The sequence below is a fragment of the Helianthus annuus genome, chromosome 12 (assembly GCF_002127325.2).
Source record: "Helianthus annuus cultivar XRQ/B chromosome 12, HanXRQr2.0-SUNRISE, whole genome shotgun sequence".
Lineage (NCBI taxonomy): Eukaryota > Viridiplantae > Streptophyta > Magnoliopsida > Asterales > Asteraceae > Helianthus > Helianthus annuus.
The window spans coordinates 72,209,656-72,231,844 of NC_035444.2; the positions used below are offsets into that span (position 1 = coordinate 72,209,656).

At 39.1% G+C, this 22,189-nt stretch overlaps 1 protein-coding gene across 1 annotated transcript; it reads left to right on the plus strand.

Annotated features, from left to right (window-relative positions):
* The first annotated feature begins 14,510 nt into the window (after positions 1-14,510).
* On the plus strand, positions 14,511-14,942 carry LOC110901594. The gene has a single exon (XM_022148406.1). It carries the CDS (start codon positions 14,511-14,513, stop codon positions 14,940-14,942), a length of 432 nt encoding a protein of 143 aa, XP_022004098.1.
* The last annotated feature ends 7,247 nt before the right edge of the window (positions 14,943-22,189 follow it).

The window sequence follows — 22,189 nt, forward strand, 5'->3', positions numbered from 1 at the left end:
CATTTGTTTTACATCACATGCTATGTATGTTCATTTTGTTCATACTTAGTACATTTACATCACATCACATGCTTACATTTTGGTATGACATTTGGGTAGTTTAAATGGGACAATGTACATTCATTAACATTGATCACGCCGCTCGGTAGTAGGTAGTGGTACCATAGGACTTGACAAATCCCGTTCCTAATATCCTAGGTTTGTTTGGATGGATGGAATGACCGAATCCGAAAACATTTCTTTTTGATAACCTTTACTCTAAGGTTATCCTGCTGTCTCAAGGCTTGAATGTATGGATTTTTCACAACACCGCATAAATGTTTGTATCAGTATAGCATGCATTTCCACAAAACATAACATTGATTTAAACTGAGTTTTACTTCAATACTTTGTTTTGTGCATTTTCACCTATGGTATAGTTAAGACATACTTCACTTGCCATACATGACATTTTGTTTACACATCACTTGATTGACATTTGACATGGACATTTTGATATTGATATACACATTTCATGGACTACATTTTGACATAAACATTTTGACATGGTTTTCACAATGACATTTGAGAATTGGTTTAGACATGGGCAATTTACATTGGTGGTTTGTTTGGGTAAGGGATTTAAGTAACGAGACGTGTGTAATGTGATACAAGCATGGTGGATGGTACTTCCTATTTATAAGTGCTTGTATTATATTACATGTCATAGCGTTATTTAAATCATTCAATTTGGATTTACACATTTTTACACAAATAACATAATTTTTAAAAAACATTGTTTTACAAAACAATTTGTTTTAAACAAATTCTTTTTACTTGGTTATTCATTTAACGTTACTATCATTCTTTTAACTATACATATCTATCATCGCTTTTCAAACGATTTATAAAACAAAACATTTTACAAGGATCATGACTGATTTTTGTTAAACAACTTTTTCTAAACTTATAAGTCATGAATCCTAACTCAATAAAACCTATGTACTCGCCGGCATTTTTATGCTGACGTACCTATTTTCACATGTGTTTCAGGAGATGCATAGGATTGATCAAGATACACATAGGCGAACTTGGGCCTTAGTGACAACAAAAGATGCAAGACTAGTTAATTTTGTTATACTTCTTTGTTGTTAAGACATTTTAACTCTTTTAATCAATAAAACAACATTTCAATTTTTCCATGTGTTATGAAGCAATGATTCTGTTACAACACTCCCCGACAATTCCGCCGCGTTTGTTGTTTTACGTGGTCGGGGTGTGACATCATCACCATTCAAATACTGTTCGTATCATCTCCATTTTCTTGACGATGTGTATTAACAGCAAGCAAATTAATACAATTGTGTTTTAGCCGCAAACAGATTCATACAGTTGTGTTTTAGCATTCAGATTCATACAGTTATGTTTTAACAGCAAGCAGATTCATACAGTTGTGTTTTAGCATTCAGATTCATACAGTTTTGTTTTAACAGCAAGCAGATTCATACAGTTGTGTTTTAACAGCAAGCAGATTCATACAGTTGTGTTTTAGCATTCAGATTCATACAGTTGTGTTTTAACAGCAAGCAGATTCATACAGTTGTGTTTTAACAGCAAGCAGATTCATACAGTTGTGTTTTAGCATTCAGATTCATACAGTTGTGTTTTAACAGCAAGCAGATTCATACAGTTGTGTTTTAGCATTCAGATTCATACAGTTGTGTTTTAACAGCAAGCAGATTCATACAGTTGTGTTTTAACAGCAAGCAGATTCATACAGTTGTGTTTTAACAGCAAGCAGATTCATACAGTTGTGTTTTAGCATTCGGATTAATACAGTTGTGTTTTAACAGCAAGCAGATTCATATAGTTGTGTTTTAGCATTCAGAGTCATACAGTTGTGTTTTAACAGCAAGCAGATTCATACGCTGTGTTTTACCACCCATGCTGGTAATGCTGGAGGATTTCTTGACGCTGTGTTTTAACAGCAAGCAGATTAATACGATGTGTTTATTCATGAAGGATAAAAAGAAGAGAGAGAGAGAGAAAGGGAGATAGAGAGAGAGAAAATCGCATGAAATGTGGGGTGGTTATGGAATGAAAATTATTTCCATATTTAAAACAAGCTAAATGACATATCTATCCCTGATTAATTAAATAATCCTATTTTTAAGAAACATATATTACCAAAATGCCACCAAGATGATCTCAACCATTAAACACACCCATTGGATGGCCTAGATCGCTTTCTAGACTTTCTAGGAAAAACACACTTTCCCTAGGATCCCCACTATATATATATATATATATATATATATATATATATATATATATATATATATATATATATATATATATATATATATATATATATATATATATATATATATATATATATATATATATATCTTTTGCACCCTTTCAAGTACTAGGCTTGCATCCGTATGTCGAGATTGGGATATTATATTATATATATATATATATATATATATATATATATATATATATATATATATATATATATGTATATATATATATATATCATATTTCCTTTCGGATCTTAGTGATCCTGGTGTACGCGATGCCTTATTGGCTAGCTTTTGGATGCAATCCTTATTGGTTGTCTTTGGCTCTCTTTTTGTAAAAATTTTTCTTTGAACAGTCACCAACTTCATAAGTTGAATTTTCAAAAATTTTGAATTTCTCAGTTGGTGGTTCATCATCGATAACTTTTTCTTTAAGTTTTTCAGAGACTCCCTGTTTTGTCTTAGTAGCTTGAGCACAGTTCCATGCAATGTGACCAACTTCATTGCCCTTGTAATAGGTTCTAGTCTCCTTTCGATGAAAAACTCCAGTTCCTTTCCTCTCAGCGAGAAACTCCTGGTTTGATTGTTTCCAGAAAGGTTTCTTCTGTTCTTCTTCAGTACTTCCACCTGAAACAAATTTTGTATTTGTTTTAGAAATTTTATCATTTTTATAATTTTCAGGTGGAATAAAACCCAATCCTTTCTTTTTGAAATTACCGTTATGGTTTGGTTTCTTTTGAAAACCAGAACCAGAACTGTAAACTTTTTTCTTGTTTAACCGTTGTTGAACTCTTGAAGTGTATTTTTTAGGTTTTTCAGTAAGATTTAAATCTTTTATTTCAGAAATATTAATTTCTGTCATTTTGAAAACCTTTTTGATCATTTCAAATCTAACACCTCTTATTGGAAATTCTTTATCAGAATATAATTTGTCAGAATCATTCAAAGTGTATGCAACTTCAAATGTTTCCTCATTCAGATTAGATTTTGATATCAAAAACTCTTTACTATAAACCCGTTTAACCAACGGTTTTGGACTGTTAACTAACGAACTTGAACCTCCAGACTCAAACTTTGACTCAGACTCCTCATCTGTATCCAACACCTGATTGACCACCTTTTTTATTAACTCAGACTCATGATCAGTGTCAGACGATGTGAAAGTGACGTCAATGTTTTCTGGTAATTCATCGGTTATATCAGACTTCAGTTTTATATTGACTGCCTTTTGAACTTGCTCCTCATTTGGTGAGAATAACCTTCCCAGATCGGAGGCGGACACTTGTTATAGCTAACACTCGGTTTCTTACCAGTATCCTTCTTCTTTGGCTTCTCATCCTGAAATGCTTCGAAACCTGCAACAGTTGGATAAATTCGATTAATAAGATAATCAGAACTAGAATAACTCTGTAATAATCGTCTAATTCTCTCATTCTCAATTTTCTCAGTCTCCAACTCTTGTTTCAGCTTGGCGCATTCCTCAATGTAATGGTTTATAGCTTTTTGCTTCGTCATCATTGTAGCATTCATCATTGTCAAAGCATCTTCTCTTTCAGAATTTGTCTTTTGAAGACCAGTTACTATTCTGTTCAAAACATCATAAGACTCCTTCACGTAGTTGAGATTGAACAATAATTGTTCCTTCATCTTCTCAAGCTCAGCCAACTTCTCGTCTTTTGCTGCACATTCTTTGCAAGATTCTAGACACTTTGAGTAAGGCTTGATGACTTCCACAATCTTTTTTACTTCACTAATCTTCTCAGCTTCAGTCACTTTCTCAGTTTCAATAATCTCCTCAGCAACAATTTTAACTTCTTCATTTTGAACAGTCTCCTCTTTTTGCGTAACATTTTCAGACTTCATTTGCTTTTGTTCTTTTGCTACACGTCTCTCCTTCAGCTTCTCCAAGCGATCTGCAAAATAAAATTGAAAGCTTTCAGGAGATAGATGAGTTTTTTGCAACATTAATATGTCTTTCTTCTTCATCATCACCACTGTCATCAGTTCGTGATTGATCAAACTCAATTGACTTGTCAGAACTATCATCTGAAGAACTAGAATCAGATGGTATTTGATCAAAAGCATTTGCTTTTTCTGAACTTTCATCTGAACTTAGTGAGCTTTCATCTGATAAAACAGACTTTTCTTCTTCATTCTTCACACTAACACCAATAGCTTTCATCCACTCGGTAAACATATCTGGTTCTTTCACAATTTTAGCAATGAAAGCTTTAAACTCTCCATTCTCATCCACAAACATATCCCAGCTAAAACCTTCAGGTAATCTTTCATCATCTTGATTGATTAGGCATGCTTTGCTGTCGGATGAAATGTATTTATCCCAGCTGTAATTTTCTTGATTGACTAAACACGCTCTCTTTGAAGAATCCTCTATTACTTTTCTACCATGAGCCACTTGTGGTTCTTGTTGTTGTTGTTGACCAACTTGTTGATATATGACTTTCCGGTAGTAGTCATCTTTTCCGAATGGATTCTTTGTTTCACTTGCTTCTCGATTTTTTGCATTCCCTCTTGAAATGACCTTTCTCCCTGCATCGAAAACAAGTAACTTTAGATTTATCAAAACCTAAAGTAGAAACATGTGCATCCAGAAAATCATTTCTTCCTGTTATCATTTTGAATTTTTCAGCTCTTCTTAAGACACTAGCTAGACACCATTTGATATCCATGAGCTCCATTTCTTCAGCGTCTATCTGATCGTAATCCTCTTTCCCATTAGCATACGATTCCCAATTCTTCCTACAACCAAACCTTCATAGGATTGCAGCACAGTTGCTAGTAATGACATGTGATCTTTTGCAATTTCTTCAGAGAAACTTTGACCCTCTGGAAGATTCAAAGCTATATTGCACTGTATCACACAACCACCACTTTTTGTACTTTGAGAATGGAAACTTGATGATGAACTCTTTGGATTAACACTCGGATATGAAGAAAATCCACTGCTGTTGTTTGAACCTTAATCAACATTTTTAGATGAATTTCCAGCACTAAACGCAGTTTGAATCTTCGGACTTCTTTCAACCTCTTGAACACTGCCTTTGTAATACATTTTTAAGTCTTGTTGACCACTCGGATTATTCATCCTTGCAATCTTTTGTTGTTCAAGATCTTGACCCTCAATCTTCTCAATAAACTGAGAAATCGTCAGACTATCATATACTCCAGTGTTCTTTAAGATCATCAAGTAAGTACCCCACTCCTTTTGAGGTAAAGCGTCAGCTAACTTGTCGACCCATTCCTCTCGATCTTTGGTTATGCTTAACATTGACATGGATCGCACTAAATGGCAATATCTTTCAATTAGTTTCTTTGTATCTTCCCCTAGCAAACTTGTGAAAATATCAAATTCCTTTTTAAGCAGTGCCTTTTTACTCTTAATCATCTTTTCACTTCCCTCAAATTTGATTTTAAGAGCATCCCAAATTGATTTTGAAGTTTTGTCATGTTGAAGCAATACAAAGATGTCTTCTTTAATGGCTTGCTAAAGTAGACTAATCATCATCTTTTCAGCTTTGTACATGTCACGTTCTTTGTCATTGAATTCCGAGATTTCTTTTTCAACTTGCAGATCTATACGTGGTAGAACATACTTCTTCAAAATACACTCCCATGATCTCAGATGGTTAGCTTGAACCCAGTTTTCAAACCTATCTTTCCATCTGTAATACTCCTCAATGCGCATTAGCTTCGGGGGTTTTTGCATTGTTCCTGTCTCATTTTCCAAATTCATGTTTTGAGCAATGGAAGCCAGAGTAGTCAGGGATGTAGCAAACGCGTTGTAAAATTCCTCACTCATGATTCGGTAATCAAGATTTCAAACACAAAACTTTTCAAGCTAAAACAATTCAAGCGGAATACTCTCTCAAGCGAAATCAAGCTTTCAAACAAAATCCCTGTTCAAGCGGAATAACTATCTCAAGCGAAATCAGTTCAAGCGAAAACACCCATTTCAAGCGGAATACCAGTTTGGAGCGGAATCACTGATTTCATTTGAAACTATTCAAGCGGAATAGCCCATTGAAGCGAAATAAGGCTATTTCAAGCGGAATCACTCAAGCGAAATAACTTTTTCAAGCGAAAACAGGATGTTCGCTCAAGCGGAATCACAACTTAGGTCCATTTTTGTCACTTTTAATCCGAATTTTAGTCTGAAATTTTCAAGGGTTTGTTAAAACGTAGTTTCGCACAATATGTGAGAAAATTAGCCGATTTTAACCGTAAAAATTTGTTAATTTTGAAAAGAAGGTGTAGAAAACAGAAATTTTGAGCTGAATCGGTAAGAACTCCTCTTCCTGTGCTCTGATACCACTTGTAGGATCATGTCGTAACCCAAACGAGTCAATCAGAAAAGCTCTTGATCTGTTTCAGAGGCGGAAACTAAGAAACAGACTTAAAAACAGCTTGAATTCACTTTAATTTGCCTTGTATATTGATTTCACACTGATTACAATCAAACGGCACTTCGGTACCGGAAGCATGAACTGTTACAACTGATTTCGTATGAGAGCTATATATAGATGAGCTGATTTCGCTTGAAAGTGGCATGTGCCATTTCAAGCGAAATTAGCTCATTCACACCCAAACTCTATTATCCTCTCATACTACGTGCCCTGATCTAACAATTCTAGTATAAGACTCGATACAAGACAAATTCGACAGACGTATGCACTAACATTTGTGCATAGTGATATCTGGGGTATTATACCAGGACTTCTGATTTTGCTGGAGTAATAACCTAGTCTTTGTCTAAATACTTTGCATATGCTTTAATCTTAAAGCCAGCCCTCAGTACAAAAAATGATGAAACATTGAAAAATGCTAATCATGTGATGTTGAAGAAAAGATCCCCAAACGGGACACACCTAAAGTCGAGCCGTCATCTCTTTGTACGAACGGAAGTTCTAACCTGAGTTCTCACGGTCTCGCATTTACCCGTGTACAGATATCATTAGTGTACATTCACCTGTAAGACTGAATATAGAAGTCTGGATACAGGAGTATATTCTGAGGTAGGACACGCGAATAAGTTTAAGTGCTTAAAACATTAATCTCGTATTTCGAAACAGTTGAACTTGGTGTAAAAATTTAAGTGGATCAGTATACTAACAATCTAAGTGAATTGTTTAGAACTTAAAATGTTTAAAGCTTAACGGTGTTAGTGATTTGTCTCAAAAACTGATATGATCCTCTTACACAAACTCGCAAAAATATTGTTTGTAAATATTTCTTAAATGCATTGCATTTCTGTACAATCAAAAATCCAAAAAGATTTTCAGTATGTTTTAGCATAAAATTTTGAAAAAATTCAAAAAGATTTTTGGCAACTGACGATTGAAAAGCTGATTTTCAAAATTTCAAGTGCTAAACATGATGAGCATTTCGTAAGGGGGAGTCTGTTTAAAATTAAAATTTTGAATGATTTGCCTACATGTGGTCAGCAGAAGCTTTTAAATGTTAAATCATTCTATTTCTTCAAGTGGTTCATCAGAATTTAATATTGTTAAATCATTTTTGATTGATTATTACCTGCAAATGGTATATAAATTTGTCAAATCTTAAATTAGTGAAATTTATTGTGAGGTAGAGATGCGTGCAGGTTTGAAAGATGAAAATAGCCAGGTTCCGATACCTGAGGATCTTGAGAAGATTGTAGAGCCAAGTTCAGATCCTGACGTTCACGCAAGCTGATAGTGCTGATGAACTTAAGGAATCAAGAGATCTGATCAAGAAAATTAGAGTAAGATAAGAGCCAGGTCGAGATCCTGGAGATGAAAAGAAGAGAAAGATTGAGGATGCTTAACATAGTCAGATATTTCGGAAGAGTTCGAGAAGACCGATAAAGACTGAAGATTGAAGACTCGACACTGAAGACTTCGTCAACATCCGAGGGGGAATCTGTTGGTTCATACGTCTGTCGACTTCGTCTTGTATCGAGTCTTTAATTGTATTAGACAGATCAGGGCACGCAAAACAAGAAATGATGTTGTGAATTGATTTTGCACAAAATAGCAAAGTGTTATTCCGTGCGAAATCACATCATTATTTATAGGTGAGGTGCCAAGTCATTTGTAATTTTCCGGTTTTAGTGCCAAACTGCTGCCAAAGTATCTACTCGCTGTAAAAAGTTGTCAAATCAATCAAAAAGTCATTTAAAGTGAACTGCAAGCTGGTTCGAACTCGATACGTTAGTTTTCGCCTCTCGTATTAAGAAGAACACCTCTGATCGACTCGTTTCGGGTCAGAAAATGATCCTACATAAAGTGTGTTTATCGTTTTAGCTTTCCGAATGATTGTCATGGTAGGATTCCCGAAAGGGATACTAATTGTCTTGAAAATGGAAAATTGATCAAATGTTTCAAGTGACAAAACCGACTTAGTTCATATACTTTGATTGTATAAAAATCAAGGCTATATACTTATTTTCTTAGTTGGAGTCTATTATGTTTTTATATATATTTGTTTATGCTTTTTTTAGTTCTTAGAAAATCACTCACTTATCTTCCTACCGGTAGTTTAATGATAAAGGTCTAGTATTATTTCTCCGCCCATATCCTTGGATCGACACTTGGTTCTTACCGATACTTTACTACATATATGATGGGGTACACTTTCCCTTTCGTGTGTGTTTTAAATGTTGAAGCATAAATCGTTTTTATAAATTTAAAACCGAATCGTGTGTTATATTCTTTGTAAAAATATGTATATACGCGCACACGTCAAGTTTTTGGCGCCGTTGCCGGGGATGTGGCGAGCTTTAGGAACAACCCGAGTCAGTATTTTATCAGTGTACATACTTGTTAATATTTGTGAATATTTTCGTGATTATTTATTCATTGATTTATTTGTAAATATTTCTTGTTTTTAATTTAATTGATTCGTTTTCAATATTATTTTATACACTTGTGAATTTTTATTCCATTTATTTGTTCGAATTTGGACTAATTATTCATTTATTCTTTGGATTTTCGGCTCCGAAAAAATCATTTTTACATTAGCCGATTCGATTATTTCAGTTGTTTTAATTTTTACAAAATTTTGTGCCTATTTTTGGATTTTTATAAAATTTTTCAGCCCTATTTATAAAAATTCTGTTTCTTTTCAGCAAAAAAAAAAACAGCATAATTATAATAATAAAATATTCAGTGTGTCATTTTTCGTTTGCAGGTTGATGTCCTCAACCCCCGCTCCAGAAATTGTTGAGCCGTCAGACGAACCTGAACGTGATCTGAGGAGACGTCTTCGCGAAAGATCTCGGGCGGTTGGGCTGCTGCGCGCAGCTGGTGAGCCGGAGCCGGTGATACCCGCTGAAGCCGAGGGCTCAGGGGACGAAGGAGACGCAATCATGGCAGACGACGAGCGACCTTTGAATGAGTCAAATCAACCCGGAGGAACAGGCTTGGAGCCCAGTATTATTAAACCTACTATAGATGCACCTACTTTTGAAATTAAATCTAGTATTATTAATATGGTGCAGAATTCAGTTCAGTTTGACGGGGGCGAGCATGAAGATCCCGGACGACATATAGCGGCTTTTCTTGAAGTTTGTTCGACGTTTAAGATTAGGGATGCTTCGGAGGATGCTATTCGGTTGAGGTTGTTTGCATTCTCAATTCGTGACAAAGCGAGAGCTTGGCTTATGTCACTTCCAGCTGGGTCCATCAGGACCTGGAATGAGCTGGCGGAGTTATTTATGCAAAAATACTTTCCGCCTGAGAAAACAACCAAGCTGAGAAACCGGATTGTGACATTTCGCCAAGATGAGGGAGAGTCGTTGCACGTGGCCTGGGAGCGGTTTAAGGATTTGCTACTTGATGTTCCACATCATGGCTTCTCGAAAAGACAACTGGTCTTGACTTTCTACCAAGGACTGAATTATGATACGCAGGAGAGATTAGATGTGAATGCATGAGGCGACCTAGGAACAAAGACGCCAAATGAAGCCTATGCCATCATCGAAAAAGCTGCGTTGAAGTCTAGCTCATGTCGAGAAGCGGAGAGAGGCCGGACATCATCATCATCATCCCGCCCAGGAGCTCACGCTGTGGACGACTACACAGCCATTATAGCACAAATCTCAGCTCTGTCGGCGAAGTTTGATAAGTACCAGATGGCTGCACAAGCCAGCTCAGGGTGCGACCAGTGCGGAGTGTCACACGAGCTTGGTGCATGCTTTTAGGGAGTTCCTTATGAGGGCCAAGAAGAGGTAGAATTCGTGAGTAATCGGGTGAGACCGCAAAACAATCCATACAGCAATACATATAACCCGGGATGGAGGAATCATCCAAATTTTGGATGGCGAGCGAATACGGGTAATCAGAACCCGTTAGGATTTACCCAGCGCGCTCCAGCGCCGCAGCAGGCTCATGGTCAGCAGTTCCAGCCTTATAACCAACCTTACCAGCCACGTCCATACTCGTACCAGAATCAGGGTGCAGGGAGTAGTTCCGAGCAGCAGGCCCCCTCAATCAAGTTCTAAGCTGGAGGAAATGATGGCTCAGCTTCTTTCTATCTCCACGAGTGCAAATCAATTGGCTAGAAAACGATATCAACAAAGCGAAGATCGTTTTTAGCCCATGAGGGAGAAATGAGGAGCCAAAAAGCATCAATCCAGAATATAGAAAACCAGGTTGGTCAGCTAGCAAAGATGATGTCGGAGAGACCCCCAAGTGGTCTTCCAAGCAATACGGAGCTAAATCCGCGTGGGCATGTAAATGCAGTGATGACCAGGAGTGGCAAGACGACAGGACCCAGCATATCGGACCCACCACCGATCACTGAAAAGGTCCCGACTGACACACCGGACGAGGTGCAAGACAGGCTGCGCCCAGCAAGTACAGCTGAAGAAACAGAAAAATAAAGAACAATACGGTAAGTTCCTTGAAATGTTTAAGCAACTGCATATAAACATACTGTTTGTTGAAGCCCTAGCCCAGATGCCGAAGTATGCAAAGTTCTTAAAGGACATCCTCTCGAATAAACAGAAGCTTGAGGATATGCCTATGTGGTGATGAACGAAAGCTGCTCTACGATTTTGCAAAATCGTCTACCCACGAAAATGGGAGATCCTGGTAGTTTCACGCTTCCTTGTTTGATCAAAAATATGTCTGTTAGCCATGCATTGGCTGATTTGGGAGCGAGTATCAACCTTATGCCCTATAAGGTTTTTACAAAGTTGGATCTAGGTGAGCCGTTGCCTACACGAATGAGCATTCGACTAGCAGACCGTTCTATCAAGTATCCACGTGGGTTTGTTGAGAATATGCTTGTTAAGATTGACAAGTTTTGTGTTTCCCGTGGACTTTGTTATCCTGGATATGGATGAGGACTCTAGGGTGCCTTTGATTCTCGGACGTCCATTCTTGAATACCGCCCGGACCATTGTAGATGTACCTGCAGGGCAGATTACACTCTGAGTGAATGACGAGCATGTGTCCTTTGACATCAAACGGTTGATGCAGCACCCGCAGAGTCAGGAAGATGTGCTTTACTATGTTCACATTGTCGACACGTATGTGAGCACACATTTCCAGGGCACGATTGAGGAGATTGATTCGGACACATATCTGTTGTGTGGGGATCTAGATGGCATTACGCAGGAGGGCCACGATTTTGAGCAGCCAGTCTATCAGATTGGTGATGATGGTTCCCAGAGTCCGGATCGGTTTACAGAGATTGATCGTGAGGATGCAGAAAGGTCGTAGCCTTCGGTTGAAGATCCACCGTCTTTGGAGCTTAAGGAGCTTCCGCCCCATTTGGAGTACGCATTTCTAGACGAGGAGCGCCGTCTGCCGGTTATTATCTCATCATCTTTGACGGACGAGGAAAAGAGCAAGCTGCTTAGTGTTTTGCGACTTCATAAAAAAGCAATCGCGTGGAAAATTATGGACATCAAAGGAATCAATCCCTCCTTCTGTACTCATAAAATTCTTATGGAGGACCAATACAAGCCGTGTGCACAGCCTCAGAGACGATTGAACCCAAACATGCAAGAAGTTGTCAAAAAGGAGTTGATTAAGTTGCTCGATGCAGGTTTGATCTACCCCATATCCGACTCAGTTTGGGTTAGTCCTGTTCAGGTAGTGCCCAAAAAGGGAGGCATGACTGTAGTCACGAACGATAGGAATGAGCTTATTCTAGCCCGGACCGTCACTGGGTGTTTGCATTGACTATCGAAAACTCAATGATGCTACCCGAAAGGACCACTTCCCGCTTCCATTCATCCACCAGATGTTGGAACATCTGTCGGGGAAGTCGTATTATTGTTTTCTAGATGGGTTTTCCGGCTACTTTCAGATTCCTATTGCTCCTGAGGATCAGGAGAAGACTACCTTTACCTGCCCCTTTGGCACATTCGCCTACCGGCATATGCCTTTTGGGTTGTGTAATGCACCGGCTACATTCCAGCGATGCATGGTTGCGATTTTTTATGATATGATCGAGGATTCTATGGAGGTTTTCATGGATGACTTTTCAGTGTTTGGAGATTCCTTCGATCAGTGTCTTGAAAATTTGAACAAAATGTTAAGGAGGTGCGAGGAGACAAATCTTGTCGTAAACTGGGAAAAGTGCCACTTCATGGTACGAGAGGGCATAGTTTTGGGACACAAGATTTCGTGTGCTGGTATGGAGGTTGATCCAGCCAAAGTTGATATCATTTCACGAGTTCCACCGCCCACCTCTGTGAGAGCGATACAGAGCTTTCTTGGTCATGCGGGGTTCTATAGGCGATTCATGATGGATTTTTCAAAGATCGCTAGGCCCATGACCCGTCTGTTGGAAAAAGATGCTCCGTTTATCTTTGGGGATGACTGCTTGAGGGCTTTTGACCTTCTCAAGCAAAAGTTGATTGAGGCCCCTATTTTAGTCGCGCCTGACTGGAGTCTACCATTTGAAATTTTGTGCGACGCGAGCGATTTCGCTATAGGGGCCGTTCTTGGATAGAAGAAAGAAAAGCACTTTCACCCGATCTATTATGCGAGCAAGACTCTTCATGACACCCAGGAGAACTATACCATGACAGAAAAAGAGCTCTTGGCGGTTGTATTCGTATTTGACAAATTTAGGTCGTATTTGGTGCTTTCGAAAACCATTGTGTATACTGATCATGCAGCCATCAGATATCTTTTCAGCAAACAGGACGCTAAACCGCGTCTCATCAGATGGATCTTATTGCTGCAAGAGTTTCATATCTAAATTCAAGACAAAAAGGGTGCGTTGAATGTAGCGGCTGACCATCTATCTCGGTTGGAGCATGGAGAAATCAAGGACACGCGTTGGGATTCAATCAATGACAATTTTCCACACGAGTCATTGATGAGTGTTGAGATATGCGATGAGTCGCCATGGTTCGCCGACTTTGCGAACTATCTTGCTTGCAGGATTCTAATTAAAGGGTTGACTCACCAACAAAAGAGGAAATTCTTTTTGGACATCAAGCACTACATTTGGGATGACCCTTTCTTGTTTAGGGTTGGTGCTGATCAGGTTATAAAAAGATGCGTTTCGGGAAAGGAGGCGACCGACATTCTGCGCCACTGTCACGAGGGACCTACCGAAGGTCACCATGGTGCCAATTTCACCGCCAAGAAGGTGCTTGTTTCGAGGTTTTATTGGCCGACTATATTTCGTGATGTGTAGAATTGGGTCAGAGCGTGCGATGCTTGCTAGAGGGCAGCAAATATATCGGCACGCGATGAAATGCCTCAAAATTGGATCCAAGTTTGTGAAGTCTTTGATGTCTGGGGGATAGACTTCATGGGACTGTTTCCCCCCTCACGAGGCAACAAATATATCCTGGTTACGGTTGATTATGTATCGAAGTGGGCGGAGGCACAGGCCTTACCCACCAATGATGCCAGGGTAGTCGTGAGGTTTTTGAAGAGTTTGTTTACCCGGTTTGGTACACCAAAGGCGCTTATCAGTGACAGAGGGACGCACTTTTGCAATACTCAGCTCGAGAGAGCTTTGTCCCGTTATGGTGTGCATCACCGTTTATCCACGCCCTATCATCCACAAACAAGTGGGCAAGTGGAGGTCACGAACCAGGGGTTGAAAAGGATCCTTGAGCGGTCGATAGGTGCCAACCGCAAGGATTGGTCGGATAAACTAGATGAAGCGTTGTGGGCATTCCGTACGGCTTACAAGACGCTGATTGGGACTACTCCCTTCAGGCTTGTTTACGGAAAAGCATGTCATTTACCTATGGAGTTGGAGCACAAAGCGACGTGGGCTCTAAAAACTGCAAATCTGGACCTGAAAACCGGAGGTGAAGCCCGGTTCCTTCAGATTCACGAGTTAGAGGAGCTACGACAACACGCTTATGAGAACTCCGTGTTATACAAGGAGCGCACCAAGAGATTGCATGATAAATGCTTGAAGGACCACAAACAATTCCAAGAGGGCGATCTTGTATTACTTTACAACTCGAGGTTGCGTTTATTTCCGGGAAAATTACGTTCACGTTGGACAGGACCATACACGGCAAAAGAGGTATTTCCATATGGGACTGTCGCAATTGAGAACGCGAATGGCGTTATTTTCAAGGTAAATGGGCATCGCTTGAAGCTTTACGTTGCCGTGCCGATCGAGTCGGCGGTGGAGGTTATCGAACTCCACACCCCGCATACAGCTTAGGTGTGGGGAGGAGAGTCTACGCTACTGAATCGAGGACTAAAAATGTAGCAAGAGCGTCTTTGGCGCTTTAGGGGCAAAATCGTCCTTTTTTGTGTTTTTGTCGTTTTTACGTAATTTAGGTGTGTTTTGTAGATTTCGCAAGTTTGTACAGTTTTTAAACGTGCCGAGCGTAGGGTCTACGTGGGAATAATGTTAGAACAGTTTGCGGATGGTAAAAATGGTGAAAAACGGCCGAAACAGGTGTTGCAAATGATTTCTGCATAAAAAACTGATCTGCAGATATGGCACGGCCGTGCCACAGGTCGCACGACCGTGTGGTTGCGGGCAGGCCAGCATCTCGAGTCGCACCCCCTGTGCAGTTTCGAGATCAGCGTGCCAGGGTTAGCACTTACCGTGACGCACGCCCGTGCGTCAGGTCGGACGACCGTGCGACAGGCAAAGGGCAGTTTGGTCATTGTGCTGAATAAAAACCCACATCTGCAGCCCTCATTCATAATTCGCGAACCCTAAACTGCACCAGCCGTTCCAGACCGATCTTTCACCAAATGGAACCATTTTTCGCACGGTTTCTCAGATCCTTTCGCACGGTATGTTCTTTCTTGTCGATTTTCTGTTCCATTCTTGTTCTAGGTTAGATTAGTTCGATTTCTTCAAGGTTTTTTTGGGGTTCTCTTCATAAACAAATTGAAACCCTAACCCTTACAAGAATCTTGTGATTCATGAACAACCGGTTGATTTTCTGACCCATGTTTGCCCAAAAATTTGATAAATTTCGTAAAAATCTGGCTGTTCTGGTTCAGGGGTTCGAAATCTGCCGTAAACGCTGTCGCACGGTCATTCCTCGTGTGGAACGGTCGTTCAGTTCCGGCTGTTCTCGAAGTTTTGCTGTGGTCTCGGTGATGCACGGGGGTGTCGTTGGTTGCACGCCGTGCGTGTCCGACAATTGCCGACCACCATCACTGATCATCGACGACGCACGACCGTGCGGCTTGTCACACGTCCGTGCGATATGCCCAGATCAGCAACACAGCAGCTTCATAACTGTGTGTTCGGCTGTTTTTGTTTGAAATTTTTTCTGCTCCTCTTGTTCTAACAACATTCCTCATGCAGATGGACTATCCCTTCCTACAATTCAACCCCGACAGCGAGCGGGAAAGTCTTTGCATCCCAAAACTCAACGCATTATGGCAAAGGCGGGGCCAGTTTGGCATCCCTAGAAGGTTAGACTGGGATGTGATGGCCGATTTAAACCAACGCGAACGGCTGGAAGACATGTTCACACTTCCATTCTCGCGTTTGGTCAACATCGACCGCCCGATTTATTTGGAGCGCAAGCTAGAATTTTTCGCGTCCTACTCATATGAAAAGCCAAAAGAGAGTAAGGCTCCAAACTTCCGCTACAAGAAAAGGATAAATTTCAGATTAGGCGGTCGTTGGCATAGTTGGACAGTAGGAAGGTTGGGTCGCAGACTCGGAATCTACACAGATGCAGAAATGGATTCCGAGTTCTTTACTGATCAGTTCACCTTCCCCAGCGAGATGAGCGGGTCGAGTTTTGGGCGCAAATTGCGGTTGGCGGGCCATATGATCCTAGGATGTCCAAAGCTTCAAGAATCTGAGACCCTTTACTTTGGGCTATGCACCATATCTTCAGCCATTCCATAGCCGGGCGCATGGACAGTTTGGGAAACTGTCCCACACCAGATCTTATATTTCTTTATGCGCTCAAGGAGGGAGATCACATCAACCTTGCGACGAGGATGGCCGATTACTTTGTGCACAGCTCGGGTAGGACCGCCAATAGTCAGATACATGGCGGTCAGTACGTGACCCAAATCGCATACGGCATGGGCATAATGACTGATGAGGTGGTTCAGTGTCTTTCTTTGGTCACCGAGGGATTGTATGTTGACATCCGCTCGTTGAAAGCGATGAGGATGATTGCAGAGACGGATCATGGGGATAGGTTGAAAGGGTTGGACAACGAGGTCTGGGACCCGTTGCCTCCACTCCCAGGAGATGATGAGGTTATGGAGGAGTAGCATGAGCATGAGGAGCAGCATCACACACCACCACACTCACCACAGCAGCAACACTCCCCACATTATGAGCACTGGCCTCCCGACATTCCCTCCTATCCTGAGTTTTACCAACAGTTCCAGTAGATGCAGGTCAGCCAGGAGCAGCAGCGGGTTCATATAGAGCAGATAAGGGCTAATCAGGATCAGCTTAGGGCGAACCAGGAGACCCTTAACAAATGTTTGACCTCAACAATTGGAGGCGCTGTTCAAATAAATACCTCTACTCTCACAATCATGTATGGACTCATAACAGGGTACAACATTGATTAAAGAACAAAGATATTCAACCTAATGAAGAAATCTGCATTTTCCAAAATCGGAAGAACACTACACATTTACCACATCCGACATTTTGGTCAATATTTATTGCTGAGACTTTTGGGGAAAGAGACATGGAACTGCCTCTGATAGAAAGAATGTGGTAATCACCAATCTTGAAGCCATGGTGTGCAACCCAAGGTTGGACCTCTGCCAAGGATGTACCTACCTTACTAGAAAGCATGCTTTATCTGATAGCTCAAGACAAACCATACCAGATGAAGCATGATGAAATATTCAATCAAGTGGAAGTATTTGATAGCAGCTCATCACCAGATGATGAAGACCAAGTCTCAAGAGCACTAGAAATTGGTGATAGAACAGAAGAACACATGCAGGATACCAGAACACATGGACATTGATAAACAAAAGGCAACGGTGATGGAGCAGCACCAAGAAGTGGAGAGATAGCATACAAAAGAAATAGGTGCTTACACCAATCCCTCTCTTAATATTGCTAGAAACTCAACATGGTCAGATTCTGATGATTCTGTTGAAGTAAGTGACACATTTGTTGCAAGAAATTCTTATGCAGATGTTGGAGAGAATATTTGTAGTTCTATACATCTCGACTCCGAATCAGATAATGAGGAAGAGGTTGAGACAACAACAGGTGGAGATCAAGAAACTGATCAAAGAAACCTGGAAAAAGGAAAATTTGTTTTTCCCCATAACTCATGGAGGATCATTCACCAAATTGATCCAAGGAAGTGAGGAAAATCCAGATGTAAATATGTTCTACAAATCTGCTAAAGGTTTCTCTGATTGGTCTCATGATCAATCTGAACCTTTCAAAACAGCAGCAACTGTGTCTTCTACTGGAGTGTTAGCCGGAACATCTGTTGTTCCACCTTTTCCCACAGAAACTCCTATCGTATCAAAAGAACAACTTAATACAGTGCCAGACAATGTGATACAAGTTGTAACAGAAAAGTCAACCAAGAATCAAAGAAATCAGTTGAAGCAAAACTGGATCTGTTGTTAGTAGATATTAGAAGCCAAAAATCTAATATAAAAACTCTATCAGAATCAGAGGAGGTCATCAAAAGTCAGACTGAAAGAAACACTGAATTACTCAAGAGTATACAGCAGACCCCAGCCAGTTCATCAGAAAACAACAGATTCACAGCTGAATTCAAGAAGATCACAGAAGATCTAGAGGGTATTAGAGCTCAAGTAAAGGAAGTTGTTAAAACAAAGAAAGTAGAAAATTTTGATAAAATAATTGAAGAAATAAACATTCTAAGAGTAAGCAACAACACCATAACTATTGCTCTTCTAAAGTTGATAAAAGAATGGAGAGAGCAGAAGGAACAAGTCTAAACAGAGCTTAAGAAAGTGCATGAAGAAGAAAAGAAAAATGTTGAACTGATCAATGATGTACATGCTTTAATGAGAAGGATGCACTTGAATGTTGCTAGATTGGCAAAAATAAATGTTCAAGATCTAATGTCTCCTATAACAAAAGAAGCCTCAACAAAAGAAGTCCCTTCACCAAGAGTTACACCTGTAGCACAACCAAAGTCAGCACCACAAGTCAGCAAGGCCAAGCCTACAGCAATGGGACTTCCTCCACCTGTACCAAGGCCTGAAATCCCCAGAATCACATACCACAGTGTTGAAGCAACACCAGTATTCCTGCCTGAAGAAAGTAGCACCCCAACAATAAAGGAACCAAAGAACAAAGGAAAAAAGGAAGCATCACCTAAACAAACTATATCAGGTGAAACAGTTTTTAGTGAATGTTTAGTTCTGACAGAGAAAAGAAAATGGGAAGAATCTGCAACATCTTCAAAAAGGCCCAAACTGGTTCTAGAAAGAGATTCAGAAGGGAATTTCATCGGAATGGTGCAAATTGTAATATATAATGTTCCCAGAACATAAACTCATGCACTACTATTGGATAGAAGAAGATAAGCTTGAAAGACCACTAAGTCCAGTTAGTAAAGGTATATGTGAGGAGGGAACTGAAAGAGGAAAGTTCTATATACACATACCCCAAAAAGACCCTGTGAAAAGAGTAAGAAAGGTGGATCCTTATACAACTCCTAATGGTGTATTTAGGTTCCACGAAAAAAACATGTATACTTTGATCAGAAAAAATGGTGAGGAAGAGATAATAACCGATGGTGACTTGGCAGACAATCTTCATCCAATTGATTTGATAATGTTAAAGAAAACTTATGATGAAGAAAAAGCAAACACCAAAGTTGTAAGAAGAGCCATCAGCGGCTTAACCAAGAGTGGAATTAAGTTGTTCACTCCCATAGCTATAACTTGCTTTGACCTCTACATTAACCTTGATCATGCAATCAACAAGAAGTTGTACAAAAAACCTCCAGACACAAAAATTTTAGAAGAGTTGAAGGCTGAAGCTAGAACAGGAGTTATCTTTGAAGAGCCTGAACTCTCAGTTGTTTTTAGGGATATTGCTGAGGATAAATCTCTTTTTAGGTTGAGAGAGATCTGCAAGTACACAAATCAAACTCTCAACTACATAAGAGAATGCATGAACAAGAAACAGGAATAGCTGAAGATCAAGAAATGTGACAAGCCAGAGCTTAGAAGGGAAATTGAAGAGATCATAGATGAATAGATTGCTACAAGAAATCTCTATAAAGCATTGTACAAGGAATGCAGTAAGCCAATACCTTACAAAAAGCAACTAAAGGCTGGAGATCACTACCGTTACAACAATTAATAAGAAGAAAGAAAAACTTCATCTTCAAAAAGTATCAAAAAGAGATCACAGACAATGAAGGACGATCAGAAAAGACCAATATGATAAGTCTGATGATAAATCTAGCATTTATTATCAGAATCTAGTGAATTCTATTCATAAAAAATCTGATGACCATGGCAACAGATTTCTGATAAGTTATTCATCAGAAAATCTGATGAATCAACTTGTCAAAGAGATAAGGTTCTGCACAAATATTAAAGTAGCAAGAGGACTTGGATGGATTCAATGAATACGCCAAAAAGCTACTTTATGCAGACAAGTGCATGAATAAACATTTGTTTATTCATGTCAAACATTCTCTATAAATAGAGAACACAGCCTAGAAGGGAGAATGAGTTAAGCCAAGTATTCATTAAAATATTAGAAAGAGATCACAGACAAAGAAGGACGATCAGAAAAGACCAATATGATAAGTTTGATGACAATGGTGAATTCTGTTTATTAGAGATCTTATGACCAAGGCAACAAATTTCTGGTAAGTTATTCATCAGAAAATCTGATGAATCAACTTGTTAAAGAGAGAATGTTCTGCACAAACATTAAAGTAGCAAGTGGACTTGGACGGATTCAATGAATATGCCAAAAAGCTACTTAATACAGACAAGTGCGTGAATAAACTAAATAGAGAACACAACCCAGAAGTGAGAATGAGTTAAGCCAAGTATTCATTGCATACTACAAAAACTCCACTGCCCTTCTTTATAGAATTCTTAAAGTATTCGTTTTTATTAGGCATTAACCTCACAATTACCTTGTAGACCTTTTTCAAATTGATATAAACTTGAAAATTCTGTTATTGTGTTTTTTGAAATTTGATTTCTATTTCCGCGTATTATTTTCATACTTGTTGAAATCACTTGCTAAATTTAGATAAGAGCATTGTAATGTGGGTCCAACAGCTGCTTTGTCATTTTTCACATGTTGTTGCGTTCCTTGTGTGGCTTATATCATCTCCCAGAGTCCATTCGCTTCTAGTATGGTATTGACGTGTATTACCCATAAAGTATAATTTGTAGGTTTTATAATTGGACATTGGTAGAGGGTCGAAGATCCCACATTCTTTTGAATTAGAATTTGTTGACCCAAACCGCTCAGTGTATCAGACATGATTGCAAACGATTTTGACTTTCACAATATTTGCAAACAAACAACCTCACTTTCTTGTTTCTTAAAATTTCCTAACCACCAATACGAACCAACTATACCGGTAAAATTATGTTCTCTTGAATTCAATAAACTTTTAAATCTTTAACCCGCGAATAACAACAACGCACAATAACCGAATTCCTAACTATCTAATTTGCACTATAACCACCCAAGATTTCAAGCATAACCTTGTTCGAATCCTAAACCGAAAAATTGAAAACTTGCGAATTAAAATTAGAATAATGAAACCTGACCGCGATTGATCATGTGATTCCTTGCCTTGTGATTCATGTGCCAAAATCATCAATATCAATTGTTAGCCCAATTGATTTTTTGATCTCTAGAACATGAATCGAACTTAAATATAAATTGAATGTTTTGTAAATGTGATGAATATTTATGTGACAACTCGAATTTCCAAGATTTCTATTTCGTATTTATTGCACGTTCAATTATTATTTAGTTGTTTACTTGCACAATTGATTGCTTTGGAATTGTATACGTTTTGATGCAATGAATCGTATTATGTGATTGTGCATGGTTGTTTGTTAATTGTGAAAGACTTGGTAAATATATGAACTTGGTGGTGAAACTATGAAATTGTTATGAGATGGGTTGCATGTATAAAATATGATACTTAGGGAGTTAGAGGGTAATTAGTGAAATCCTAGAGATACTTAACCCTAATCCCTTTTTCACTAATCATTCTCACAAAAATCCAAGCACGTACTTTCACTTTCTCTGGCAATCATCATCACCAAGATATTCATCACTCTTGATTCCTTTCCTTCTCTAGAATCATTCAAGGTAATTGTGTAATCATTGTTTATTGATTGTTTGATTGTTAGCAATGTTTGATTCTTGTAATTTTTGTAAACCCTAGTCTCCATATGATGCTTCTGTGTTTTTGATTGATGTTGATTATTGTGATATGAAGATGATTAGTCATATAATCAATT